Below are 13,257 nucleotides of genomic sequence, written 5' to 3' on the forward strand. Positions count from 1 at the left end.
GACACCTCAGAAACACAACGTCTGTTGGCAGGAATCAGTACCTGGCTCACTGCAGGCCTTAGCCTGGAGCTGGCCGCTCTGGCTGGAAAGCTGGAGGCCAAGCTGGGAACCAGGCTGCTCCAGTCCCAACAGCAGCCTGGACCTGGCCCAGCACAGCCACCAGTGTAGGGAGGGGGAATGGGCTGGCCCGCTGAGGAAGGTCCTTGCCCCTTCCCGACATACTCTCTTACAAAACAGCCTAGAAAAATCCAGTGTGACAATCTGGTGAAGTGAGCTACTCAAAAGGAAGCAATGGGTCACGACAAACGCAAACACTACAGTAAACTGCAGAACACTTAAGAGCATCCTTACCGTCTTTTTTCACCCAGGACATGGCTGTTTTCTCAGATGTTACTAACTGACAAAATTTATCACCTATGATATCTAGAATGTATTTAGAAGTTTCTAAGTCCAGTTCATCATCATCATAGTTTTCATGTGTCCATAAACTCAGCGCTTCATCATCATATTGATCAGGAGAGGAGAAACCATCTATTCTAACCACTCCGTTCTTACTAAAAGATAACCTAAAAATGAAAACAGACAGTTTAACTGCATAGAACATACTCTGTGACTTACAGTTTACTTGCTAATTTACCTTACTGCTTATGTCGTACCAGTAAGTTTTCTTTACCTGCTTCAGCATCCTGCCATATCTTCTAATTTAAAAATAAATCCTACTGCCAAACATAGTTTTAAAACAAACAGTAAGAAAGCATGAAAACTAGAACCAACTTTTAAAGCACTTTTTGTACTCAGTTTACTCAGCATGTTCTCCCTGTAATATTTATTACTGCTTTAAAATTGCAGACAGGAAAATTATCTTCCCGCCCCCCCAAAGTTTCACCTATTCCTTGCCTTTGATTTTTGGAGTGTCGTGACAGCAATCATTCCGTCTATTTTATAGATCTTTCTATCCTACTGCTCTCATACTCAGAAAACACTATATTTTAAGTCTTTCTAGGCAGAATATATCACTAATAAAAGGTAACTTTTTGTACCTGCTGCTTTCTGACCTTTAAAATAACTAAAGGCTTTCCTGTTATCCTACCCAATACCATTCTACTAACCCTACCCATATTTGGCCTCTTTTTAAGCAATAAAATTAATTACTTCATCTTGCACAGTACAGGATAATTCATTATACATACGCTATTATTATAATAGTTAAGGAATTTTACAACAATGCTAGTAAAACAGTCCTTAATTCAGAACTAAGTACCAAAAATGATATTCAGATATGTATTTCATGAAGAAGAAACAATTTGCAGTTGTGACTTCCAACAGTAGCGCAAACTTCGTTTACAATTCAAGCCCTACCATCTAAACACAGTGAAAATAATTAAACTGCTGTAAAATTCACCACCAAGTATTCAAAACATTCAAATTTTTAAATTCTGTAACTGTGTTTTAAAATGTTGGCAAAATTTTATCACTTATGTTCTCTCTTTTGTGCAGAAGTAAAAACCCAGAACTGTGACATTGCCGCACTAGGAAGCAAATATTCTTATGCAGAAGGTATTCTGAGTCCAACCTTGAAATGATTCCTGTAGGACTACCACGTCTTGCAACTAAAGCTTCATTACAAAAAGTTAAACCCAACCTAGGAAACCATTTCCTGTCCAGAGTTAGCTGGATATATACTGACAACATAGCCCACGCGCAAATTAAAGCCATTTTGTTGTGTCTCAATAGCTGTGCTCCCTGCACCACATATGCTACGCTGCATCCTGGGGAATTTTCTTCCCGACTTGTGAGTTTTCCTTCAAGGGCCATTAATTGTGAAAAAGGATGTCACAACTCCTCTGTCCTCAGAAAACTCCCAGAAAACCTTGAGCAGCATTCCCACCATATACTGGCATAAGAACAATTACAAATAAATGCAACTCTGTGGTTGTACAACTTGTCTAGAACAACTGAAGCTTGCCTTTTGAAAATCCCACTTCAAATGTCAGACACCTGTGTAATGGTGATGTGCTGTATTTTCTGCTTGCCTAAGGTACACTGGGCAGCTGTTCTGATGTCTCTGCTATAAAGCTTTAAATGCAATGAAGTCAATCCACAAAAGAAGAAATACAAATGTAAATACTGTTAAATTAGACAGTGTCTTTTATCAGGCAGACTGAGCCAGAAAAATCAGACAAGCTTTCAAGCACGCAAGTCCTTTGTCAGTATTTAGAAGTTAAACCACCACATCATCAGGAAAACAGCCGTACTTACCGCCGAAAGTAGTAAAATCTACAAAACACTGGTGAGTGAGTTGGTTCTTCTCCCTTCTTACTTCTTATTAACCTACATTCTCTGCATTTTTGCAAATTTGGTCCTATTTCAGAGCAAGAATCATCCTGCAAAAAGGACTCTCCCGTCTGCTTCAGCTTCTTTACTTTGCGCCAATCTTTTAACACTGAGCGAGGTATACCAGCTGCAAAAATAAGCAGAGTTTCAGATGAGGTACTGGCAGACCTTATTGGCAGAACCCAGTCAGAACAGTCAGCGTTCAACATTTCTGAAAGTACATACGTTACCTGCCTAACATACTTCATTATTACTTCCATTTGTCCCACCTGTCAGCACTGAACTTTAAGAAGGATAGGTAACAATTAAACCTAAGACAAGCAGAAGCACAGTTAACTATCTGATGAGCTACCAGGAATACCCAGGACACTGTATTTTCTCTTATATTAGCTGTACTGTTCACCAAATATTCCATCAAAACCATCTTCAGAATCTCATTCTTACAAAACAAGCCAAGAAATACAATACCTCAAGAAAGAAAGGTTTGAACTGCTTCAAGTGAAGATGTATGCAAAAATGGCAACAATTTCATGAACGAAAGCAAACCTTAAAAAAACCCAAGAAATCCTACTTCTTGAAAACTCATTTTCGCTGAGGGTTACAGATATGATTACAGAAGAACAGCTCTATTCACACGTAACTCAACTGAACTTGATCTAAAATATCCGGCATAAGGAAGAACAGAATCAATTTGCTCTCTGTCAAGTTTGTGGCTTTGCAAGGCTAAGCAGTACAGTTCTATTTTCAACATGAAAGTCAGCAGATCTGACACTGAGTAACACCAGGAGCAAGAAGAGTACTGGGTAATATGTGCAATTTGCACACGTGCATTTTGAAACTGAACCCTGTCGTTATTTAACCAGGCTTTCATTTCAATGACTTTTAAAAAAAAGTGGCACTGGTTTTATCTGCAGATAGACAGAAGTACCTGTCATTTCATCTATCACTACTCTTGAAAAGCTCACATTCTGTAAAGAGGGATAAAGAACGATAGAGAGGTCAGGGTACTAACTTTGGACTTGGTACTTGGGTTCAGATCTGTATTTTGCCAGCAACGACTTGCGCAAACTCTGCAAGTGACAGACTGCCTGTGCCTGAGTTCATGGCCTACAAAACGCGCTCTCAACTTGCCTAAGGAGCATGACGGTAACTGGATTACAACTCTAGAGTAGAAAAGGCCAAAGTACAGGTTTGCTAGTCCAAAACAATGTTTTCTGCCTCGGAACCAGAGATCCTGGGTGGCATCTGGGAACTGCTAGACTTCAAGCTCTGTGGGCAGGAACTTGGAAGACCCCCAACGCTTGCAGAACTGTAAAACGCCTTGCTTTGCAGGAGGGAGCCTTGCAGCCTGGAGCTCTGAGCGCTCTGGCTAGCACACAGGCTCCTGGGGCTTTCCAAAACGGCATCAGGACAAAGCAGTTTTCAACCCTGGCAGTATTCACATACCACCCACGTTGCAAAACTGCCACCGAGCCCCCAGTCCTGAAGCACAATTATCTTCAGCCACCGACAGGGACCCCAGGCAGCTGTCCCATGGGGACCTGTTCTTTCCTGAAAGCTCCTCAAGGTTGACTGTATTTTTGTATAAACCTTTGTGGAAGCAATTCTTTTTAAGAAAATCTCTGACCAGCTCTCTCTCAGAAATTATAAGAAAGCTTCCCCCCGCAAGATAAACGGACAGGACTATCAGAAGCATCTATGTAATGGGCCAAGTAGGAGAAATGGACAGAAAGAGCCCTGGTCTATTAAGACTTCGAGAGAAGATGGGAAGCACAAGAAGCTGTTACCACAAGGACAGGCCCAGTGTGTTCATGTGCAGGACACAGGCTGTGCAACTGACAACAGAATGCAATACCCATTCCCACCCATTTCCCAAGCTAAGTTCCATAATGCATTATCACGTATCGCTTTTATTCTCAGGTACCACTAGCCAAGACAAGAAGTCACTGCCTTCCCTTATCTTAGGTAAGCAATCCTTCTACAACAAACCCACAAAAAAACTTCTGCAACAATAAAAAGGTCATGAAGACCCATGTTAGACGCATACATTTTCAGTTTAAGAAGCAAAACCCAGAAAGATTTTATAGGCATGTTCTCCTTGATCCTCCCTTGAGTTGGGTGGGGGAAAGGGGAAAAAAAAAAAAGTATGCAATACTACTATCACTGGACCCAAGCCAGAATACCTCAGACAGACTGCAACCCAGTCTGTCTTCGAGCACCCAGAACAACTTAGGAATCAAGTACTCACAGATACCAGAAAAGTAACTTTATACACTAGGCAGTGAAAAGCCAAAGAATGTAATTACAGGGAGCAGGACTAATTTTTCTTACTACCTGTACTTAAAAATTCTTGCAAAAAAAAAAAATTAATGGCGGACTTTCTCATACTCAACCAGAACAAAGACAAAAGAATAAGTCCTTGGAGAAGAATAAATTGGGATAAAAAACAAGGTAAGTTCTTAAAATAAAATCCCTCACGTTGGCAGACCAGTTTCTCTTTTCAGATGAATCCAGTTACAATCTGCTACATGCTACAGTATTACATTTAAATTGAAATCTATATTTCCCTAAATTTCTTTCTTCCTTTTAAACAAGAGGGTTGTTAACGCCATGTAATACACAAGCTCATTAGGAGTGTGAAATGAGTCTCCCTCAAACCTTTCATTAAATTAACCGAATCATAACAGAGTGGCATCAGGCTCTCAAGGAACTGCCTCTGGCTTCCTGATCAAAGGATGAATTAAAGTTCAACAGAGAATCTTTCCTTCCAGTAGTGCTCTAAAAATAAATGTGTTAGATCTTTAATAATAAAAAAATAAAAATCTATACAAATGGCACAACTATACGCACCACTCTGTTCAATTCTGATGGACAGCATAAACCAGTTTGTTTACTGCTTATTTTTAGGCCAAGAACCAGTTTGTTAACATATATACATATACACAGAAAACGCTGAATTTCTTAAACCAGGATAGTTCAAATAGCCTCAAGACAGATAAATCTGGACCTACTCATTTACACAAGCATGCTTTTTAACTCTTTTCCCAGCTATCATACATGACAAACCCTCCAGGATTAACAGTTAAGACTTCCCATTAGTCCGCCTCTTCCAAATCAGGTTAATATACTCACTGCTGTTACTGCCGCTCTGTAACTTCAGCTTGCTTTTTTCTTTGGCACTCCTGCTAAGGACACCATTCGGTTTTACTTCTTCCTCTGTCTCACCCTTTTTTTTCTGCAAATCATTTTGTTTCTTTTTGTAAGTTGGCTTGGGCTGCCGTTTAGTCCTTTGCTCTGACTTGCTCTCACTTTCATCAGAGTCTCCGCTTTCAGAGCCAGACTCATAAGTTCGTTTTGCTTTTCTCCTAGGGTGCTTATCTTCCTTCACAAACTTATCTGCCAAGATTTTACTATCTATGTTGTTTTGCAAATCATTTGATGTAGAAGCTATTAAATTGACAGTACATGGCTTAATAATTTCTGAAACACTGTTCCCTGAATTCTCTTTTTTATTAGTGTTTTTATCTTCCTCCGAGTGTCTTGTTAGCCAAGCCTTTTTCAGCTTAGTGTGGTAGTTTGGCTGACTCGTCTGGGAAGTTTGCCCACTGCCTACAGAGTTCGCTTTGTTTATTGTATTACAGACGATAGCACTGTCTAGGGAGACAGAGGCTGAAAATGTCTGATTTTTCACAGGGTTGGATTCGGTCTCACTGGTGTTACTACTTTTAAACTGAGCTGCAGCCAACGCTGCCTTGTGCTTTTTCAAATGGACAAAGTCGGTGGAGGTGGAGAATCCCGAGCTGGGCTGAGCAGCGCTGCCTGTCTTGCCAGTGGCGGGTGTAACTGGAGCTGGAGTGCTGACCTTGCATTCCTGGGTCTGCGCCACTGCCTGACTTGCCGCTCTCGAGGCAGTACACTCCAGTGACGTGCAGGCCAAGACCGTGTTTGATAAGGAGTAAGTCACTTCTGAACTACCCCAACTTGACACGCTGGTAGTTGTTGCTGCTGATGCGGTGACATCCGTTTTGGTACTGCAAATCATAGTTGTGGTAGGGGTGACAGCACGAGGAATGGTGCCTTGCGAGACCGCTGGAAATTTCTTTTCATACTGTGTGCGAGCACTGTCTGAGTTCATATTTGGCAGAATGATTCTTCCAGTCTCCCTGGCTTCCGCTGTTTTCAGGCAATCTGCTTGATTTGTCACAGCTGAAGATCTCTCACTAACTCGATCTTTGGAAGCAGACTGCATTACTGGTATGCTATCATATTTCGTGCTAGAAGGAGGACGCACAATAACAGATGCTGTAGCGGACTGCGACTTTCCACTTATTCTTTCAACATGCCAATCCGCTTTCTCATTATTTGGGGCATTACTGGACTTCCATATTTCTGACAAATTCTGTTCAGAAGTGCCCTTGTAAACGTTCTGAGCTTCCTTAGGCTCAGGTACTAAAGTTGGTGGTTTCTGCAACTCCTGTATTTTGCCACCACCAGCATTAACGGGCTGAACGGGGGTTAGAGTCGGAGGTGAAAGGCTGCTATAGCTGCTTTCCTTCTTCTCCAGGTTCTGGTGCACAGGAGGGTGAAACACAGGGGCTCTGTGCAAGGCAGGCATACTCCGGAGTGTATTTGAAGACGAGATTGACAACTGAGTAGGGCTCCTGCTGTCACTTCTAAAAGAATTTACAGAGTGAGACTGCACTGACTGTGAAACCTGCTCAGATATCTTGCTCGCAGAGCCTTCGCTCTCTGGTTGGTGCTTAATTAAAGGTGGAGGTTTTGAAAGAGAAGAAATGTAAGAGGGGAGAGACTGGGGACTAGCTGCTGTTGCAGGACAATTAGTTTGCTTATCAACATATGCACCTGAAGCTTCCTTTGACGGGTATGATCTTGGCGGTTCATTTACTACACTATTAGACAAAGTGGTGAAATAGTTACTCTGTGGCAAACTCTGTGGAACAGAATGCTTCATTTTATACAGTTCTGAGACAGAGCGTTCGGCATCTTTGTCATATTTTACTGAATGGCTTTTGGGACTTGAAGATAAGGATGTTACCCTGGAGTAGTTATCTCTCTCTCCCTCCAGTGCCTTTATTTTGGCTGTAAAAGGAGCAACTTCAATACTTTCTTGGAGTATCCGTCTGTGTTCTTCTTTGTATTTGCTCAGTCGCTCCCCAGTCTCCTGTGGTGGCCTTGGCAGCTGGTTCAACACTGGATCTGTGAAATGTCTGTGCATATGGCTCTCCTTTGCTGTCTGTGTTCTGTTTTGCTCTAGCTCTGTCTTCACTGGTGCAGTTGTAACAGAACGTAAAGGTTCAATGAATGCTTTCCTCTCCAGTTCTCTGAAAAAGGTTAACCAGACAGAGGTCAGTCTGAAGGTAGTGCGCCGTGCTAAATGGAAGACCTTTCTTCCCGTGCTGTGACCAAAGTTATCTATTAACACAAAATAAACTTCTCTTTATATTAGGTACAATTTTTCAAAAGTCTTCAGATGACTCAGGAACTCAAGTACCACTCCAAGTCACCAGGGCAGAGTCTGTTTTGCAGCACACCGGCAAGCTGCTTTCCCGCCCCCCCCTGTATTGCAGACAGCCACGTTCACAAATGAGCTAAAAGGAAGCTGTAAGACAACGTCGGCTGCTGAAATGTACCCTCTCACACGGAGATGGAACGCAAACTTACTCCTTGTGATGCTCTACAACACTTTTGGACAACGGTGGGCTGGAATGCGTTGTCAGTTTGAGAGGTCGAAGGGGATCTGCACTGGACGGTCGCACGGGAATGTGACTCAGTAAACCGAGGCTGTCAGCTGAGGTCACCGGGGTGGGCTGGTGTAACCATGGGCTGGGAGTATTCTGTTAACACCAACCAAAACAAAAACAAAATCAGATTTCAAAATAATCATGGGACCACAAGAGTTACTGTATCAAGCCCTACCAATGATCAGAGTGAAGTAATGTATTGCAGCACCAAATCATACACAATAAATAAAATTTAACATTTTAAGTCACTTTTAGATCAACTGGAACATCTGACCGTACTTCCCCTGGACTTGTGGTATAGAAAACAGTTTACACATTTTGGAAGCATTCTAAGAACTGTTTAATTTTCAAGTATTCAGCATGAATATTTAATTCTAGAACAGCATCTCAAGCTCATCAAAATTAGCAAACCAATGATAGTCTGACAGCACTTGACTTCAGTTATGAGTAAACAGACCATTAGCTTTTCAATGAATTGCAAGAAGTATTTCTTTCAAAAGACAAATATGGTTTAGTATTTCTGGAAAACAATTTCATCCCCAGCTTTGTAAAAAACCTCAATATAAGGGACAGACGTATCTCTTTCCTGGACAGTTCCTCTCCTCCCTCTCAAGCAAATGATTAAGTATGATAATCTTAATCTGCCAGGCATTTTTGTTTGGCCTAATTTCATCTGCAGCACAGTACTAAAACCATAAAGGTACGCACACATCTGCCATAGTTTGCACCAGGGCAAACGCATAGCACACGTTAACTCTGTCATGTGTGCCTAAACACTCAAAAGATGGGCAATAGAAACCATCCTCACTTCCACACACAGTGATAAGTCTTAATTTATGAACCGTTTTCTAATTGACTACTTGGGTACGTTTGTATTTTCATTTCTTCTCTGAAACTTGTGTAACAACTCTGCAGGAAAGGCCAAGAGCAGCTCTCCATCTCTCTTCCCCTCTCCCTCTCTCCTCTGAGACCTGCTTACATGAAACCCACACAGACGAGTGGCAAGGCAGGGCAAGGCAGGGCACCCTGCTGAAGTGGTGCTCAAGTGCTAGGGACCAGCCAAGAAGGGACCAGGACAAGAGTGAGCAAAACTCCCAGGCACACCCCAGTGTCTCTCAGAGCTGCTCCACCCCCAACTCTTGCCCAGAACTACTTCCCCTTCCCTGCTTCTCAGCAGTCCATGCCTCTCCTCCCCAGCCTCGGGGGCTCCCAGCTGAGAACTGCTACAGCAGAAGGGACGCCAAGAGCTCTCATGACACGCGCACACAGCACAGAATAGATCTGCAGGTGCTACAACTTTCAAGTTCTGATTTCTGTACTTTTGAATATGTAAAGCAACTTCTTGGGTTTGTGCTAACAGTTTTGGTGCACACGTTTGCTAGGCCAGGAGTTCCCACGCTGCGGTGAATTCCCACGAATAGCCTGCAAGCTGTATTAAAGTATTATGCAAAAAAGGCCCATCACCTTCTCCCTAGAGGAGGTGGGGAACATCTGCTTGAGCACCAAGCGTTGCCTTAATAGCTTTGTGACTCCACCTGCAACCACCTACGGCCCAGGCCAAAGACGGGAGCTGCCACAGTCACCTGTGGAGGGTAGGAAAAGGTGGGCTGGGGGGCACGCTTCCCGTGACACACAGACACACTCAGCCCTCAGCAGAGGGTGGCTGCTGCTGTTACAGCTGAAACACAGATCCCTTTCTGCAATTGTGGCACCCATTCAAACCTACTTCGGAAACGCCCATTCTGGGTTTCTAAGACATATTTAAAAAAGGCCTCCAGCGCAAGAGCCAGAAGACAAGTCACCACAAGACAATTGCCACATATCAACATAATTAAAAAGCTACGTGCCTCAGTATGCAGGGCTGCATACTTCAGGCAGCCAAAGTGTAAACACAGTCTACCCAAAGTTCTTTAAAATGGACTTCAGCATGGGGTGGAGCAGGCAGCAACATGAAAAGATAAATCCACCTATAGTTTTCTCTTAGTCTTTTCTTCCCTGCTGCGTTTCACTTTATCACATTTTAAATCAAAGTGACTTCTTATTGCAAGGCCAACTCAAGCTGGCTGTTTGGGAAAGACTTAGCCACAAGGGTTTGGCTTTTCTCAAGAATGAGGCTGGGGAAGAATAGCTTTCCCCATGATGAAAAAGAAAAAAATCTTTATAACCATTCAGGAACTCCAAGTTTTGACGCAAAGGCTTACAATCTGGCAGGAGGACCACTGTCAGTGACATGCCTTTTGTGGTCCCTGTGAAAATCTGCCCAAATTAGGCCAAGTTGTAAGCCTCTGAAGATCAGTATGCACATGCTCAGTGGAGGTTTGATTGAAGCTGGCAGGAAAGCTCTCCAAAGTTTCTGTCTGCGCTACACATGCTTCATCTTACACTGTTCCTCTAAGGTGCCTGCAATAAGCATGCCATAACCCAAGCCTGCAGGAGCTGAGAAAACTTTTCCTGTAATTGCCACGTCTGCCTGCCAAACGCCGCCGCCGCACTGGGCGTTAGGCTGAAAAACACAAAACCATTTCTTCTGAGACTTCAGTGGTTATACTCAGCATGCAGACAGAGGAATCACCCTGACTTGAATACAGAGGAGTAGAACGCAGATGGGAAGGCAGGGATGTGTGTCAACAGGAACAGAAGGGGAGAAAAAGATATGCCAAGAGAAGGTACACAGATAGGTGTAAAGACAAGAGACATGGGTGTGCAGTGCAAGAAAGATTTATAAATGCTACAGTATTTCTTTTCAGAAGTTCCCGCTGGATTTAGTACTCCACCCATCTCAGCCTTTCTCCATTGCTTAGCAAGCATACATGAATTTCACTGTAAAGACAACAGTACTACCTCTCCTAGTACTTAACTTACACAATGGTTTTCGTCGTTTGAGGTAGCAGAATTTACCCTGTGGACTTGAGGTCCAAAACCCACTGGTTGACCCCAGTTGGTCATAAACTAAAACCAAACATTTCTTCTTTAAAATACTTGGGAAATCAAGGTCTGGAAGAACTAACTCCCTACTCACGCCCACTGCGAGACAGCAGTTACTACTGGAATTTCATTCCTCAAAAAACCTGCCATCACCAAACACTGTGTGACGCAAACCACCAGATCTGTACCTAGAGAACCACTGCTGGGAGACACCGTCCCCAGCTAAATATGTCATTAAGAAACGAGTTCAACTTACCCTTCTCAAGGAAGTCTCCGCGTTAACAGGAGTTTCTGGGTGGACCCATTTGGAGGAGGGCAGACCGAGTCCTGAGTAAGCATGTGTTCCGTTTGGATACTGCCAAATAATTGGATAAAGCCCTAGCTGATTATAGGAAGCAGAAGGATGAGCTTGTCCAAGAAGATGTGGAGACTGGTGTTGTAACATCTGTTGCTGCTGCTGGTGTGCTAATGCCAAATGGCCTAAGCTGCTAGCATGAGCAGTCTCTAGTCGCGGGTGGCCACCCAGCAAGGAGGCAGCAGGCACTCCAGGTAACACTGCAGGAAGTAGATGAGGGTGGTGAACAGAATGGTGAGATGCGGTACTAAGGGGGTGAGTGTTAATAGCAGACAAGGGAGCCTGAGCTGAAGACCCAGCTAGCAGGTGGGATGAACCAGTTAATGCAGGATGATGAGCATTTGGATTTAAACAGGTTCGGTGGGATGAGGAATGCAGAGGATAATTATGCTGATGCAAATAAGGTGAAATGTGATTAGTTCCTGTTTCTTGTCCAATCAGAGTGGGGTCCCTGTACACCGTGAAATGTTCATTCTTGTCAATGATAAGAGGACTTTTAGTAGCTTCTAGAGCACTAACTCTAGCTGGAACTGGATGAAAACTAGACCTAGGCAAATCATGATCAGTTTTATTGGCTGACCTTGTTAATCCAGTAGCATGGCTGTTTTGGGAACTAACCTTAGACTTCACAGTATCAGAAGATTGGGTGAATTTAGGCTTAACATCAGGTGACTTTGTTTTAGGATGATCAACTGAAGCACTAGGTTTTGACTTCACAGAATCGGGGACTGGACTTTGTTTATGCAGTTTACTCTCTTCTGCTAGAGAAGCTACACTTAACGAAGACATAAACGAGCCATACTGCACTTTTTCTTTTTCAGAATTTAAGTGTTCATTTACTGATAACGTTTTTACAACCCCAGGTTGGATCAATTCAGTTTTGTTAACAACACCGCTAACCCAACTTTGATCAGCTTCCTGTTTTCTTGCTTCAAGGAAATTTGCATTTGCAAATTGCTGTTTTAAATCGCTGCTGTGAGATTCTATTTTCTGAACCGTTTGCAAACCAAAGGTACTTGCAGCATTATCCTGGCTCTCCTTTTCAGCATTGTTTTTATTAGTAACATCAACACCACATTTTGGAGTAGGAGGTCTGGGTACAAACTGATCATTTTTTAATTCTGCAGTATGTTTTTCTGCATTGCACTCTTGAACATGTGGATCCTTGGCATTCTGCTCATAAGGGGTTGGCTGCTCTGCTGCATGGAGTGAAGATTTTTCCTGCTGATCTAAGATGGATGACTTCAGTCTTTCTGTCTCTTCTTGTTTTTTATCTTCCTGTATTTCATCCCATGGAGACCGCCTATCTGTTAGTGTCTGTTCCACTCCCTCAATAGTTTGGGATTTTCCTTCTTCTCCATTTATGTTTGAAGTGTTCTTGCTTTTTAACTCGTTTTCTGAATTTTGCTCTGAGGACGAATCTGTTAATCTTTTGTTTGAAATTTCTGAGTCACTGCTCTCAGAGTAATCTGAGATATTGTCTGTCCGCAGTCTCTTCATATTTAATTTTTTTTCATCCTCTTCAGGTTTTCTTCTTTTACTAAGGAAGTGTTTATTTTTGTTCTTGGGGTTTTCTGTAAAAAATAAAAACATTTCTATCACATTTTCAGTCTAATACAGTTTTAAGCAGCTCTCCCTCCCTTTCCAATAACTGCTTTTACCTCCTCGACCTATATAATCATATCTTTCTTCTTTCATCTTCTCTTCATCAGGCATGCTGCTATCAGAGCCTTTCCTCTTATTTGGCCGAGTATTCCTCTGTTGCTGATGCTGGTGAGAATTCTGTTTTGGTGCTGCAGTTTGGGAATTCATTGCTGGTCTTGGACTATTTGCTTGCGCACGTGTATAATGACCCTAAAAATAATTTTGTGATTAATGAAC

General features: G+C 42.6%; 1 protein-coding gene across 5 annotated transcripts in view; it reads right to left on the reverse strand.

The window, feature by feature from the left end:
• JMJD1C (jumonji domain containing 1C) overlaps positions 1–13,257 on the reverse strand; it is a 165,957-nt gene that overhangs the window by 19,724 nt on the left and 132,976 nt on the right. For all 5 annotated transcript variants that reach the window (XR_008749917.1, XM_055819417.1, XM_055819426.1 and 2 more), the window contains 6 exons: positions 13,038–13,230; positions 11,278–12,950; positions 8,017–8,189; positions 5,467–7,676; positions 2,260–2,461; positions 352–566 (listed from right to left, as the gene is read on the reverse strand). Coding sequence is in view for 4 of the 5 variants with exons in the window: in XM_055819417.1 (XP_055675392.1) it covers positions 352–566; positions 2,260–2,461; positions 5,467–7,676; positions 8,017–8,189; positions 11,278–12,950; positions 13,038–13,230 (4,666 nt within the window). In the remaining variant the exon portion in view is untranslated. The remainder of the gene's footprint in view (positions 1–351; positions 567–2,259; positions 2,462–5,466; positions 7,677–8,016; positions 8,190–11,277; positions 12,951–13,037; positions 13,231–13,257) is intronic.

The sequence above is a fragment of the Falco peregrinus genome, chromosome 1 (genome assembly GCF_023634155.1).
Source record: "Falco peregrinus isolate bFalPer1 chromosome 1, bFalPer1.pri, whole genome shotgun sequence".
NCBI classification, from domain to species: domain Eukaryota; kingdom Metazoa; phylum Chordata; class Aves; order Falconiformes; family Falconidae; genus Falco; species Falco peregrinus.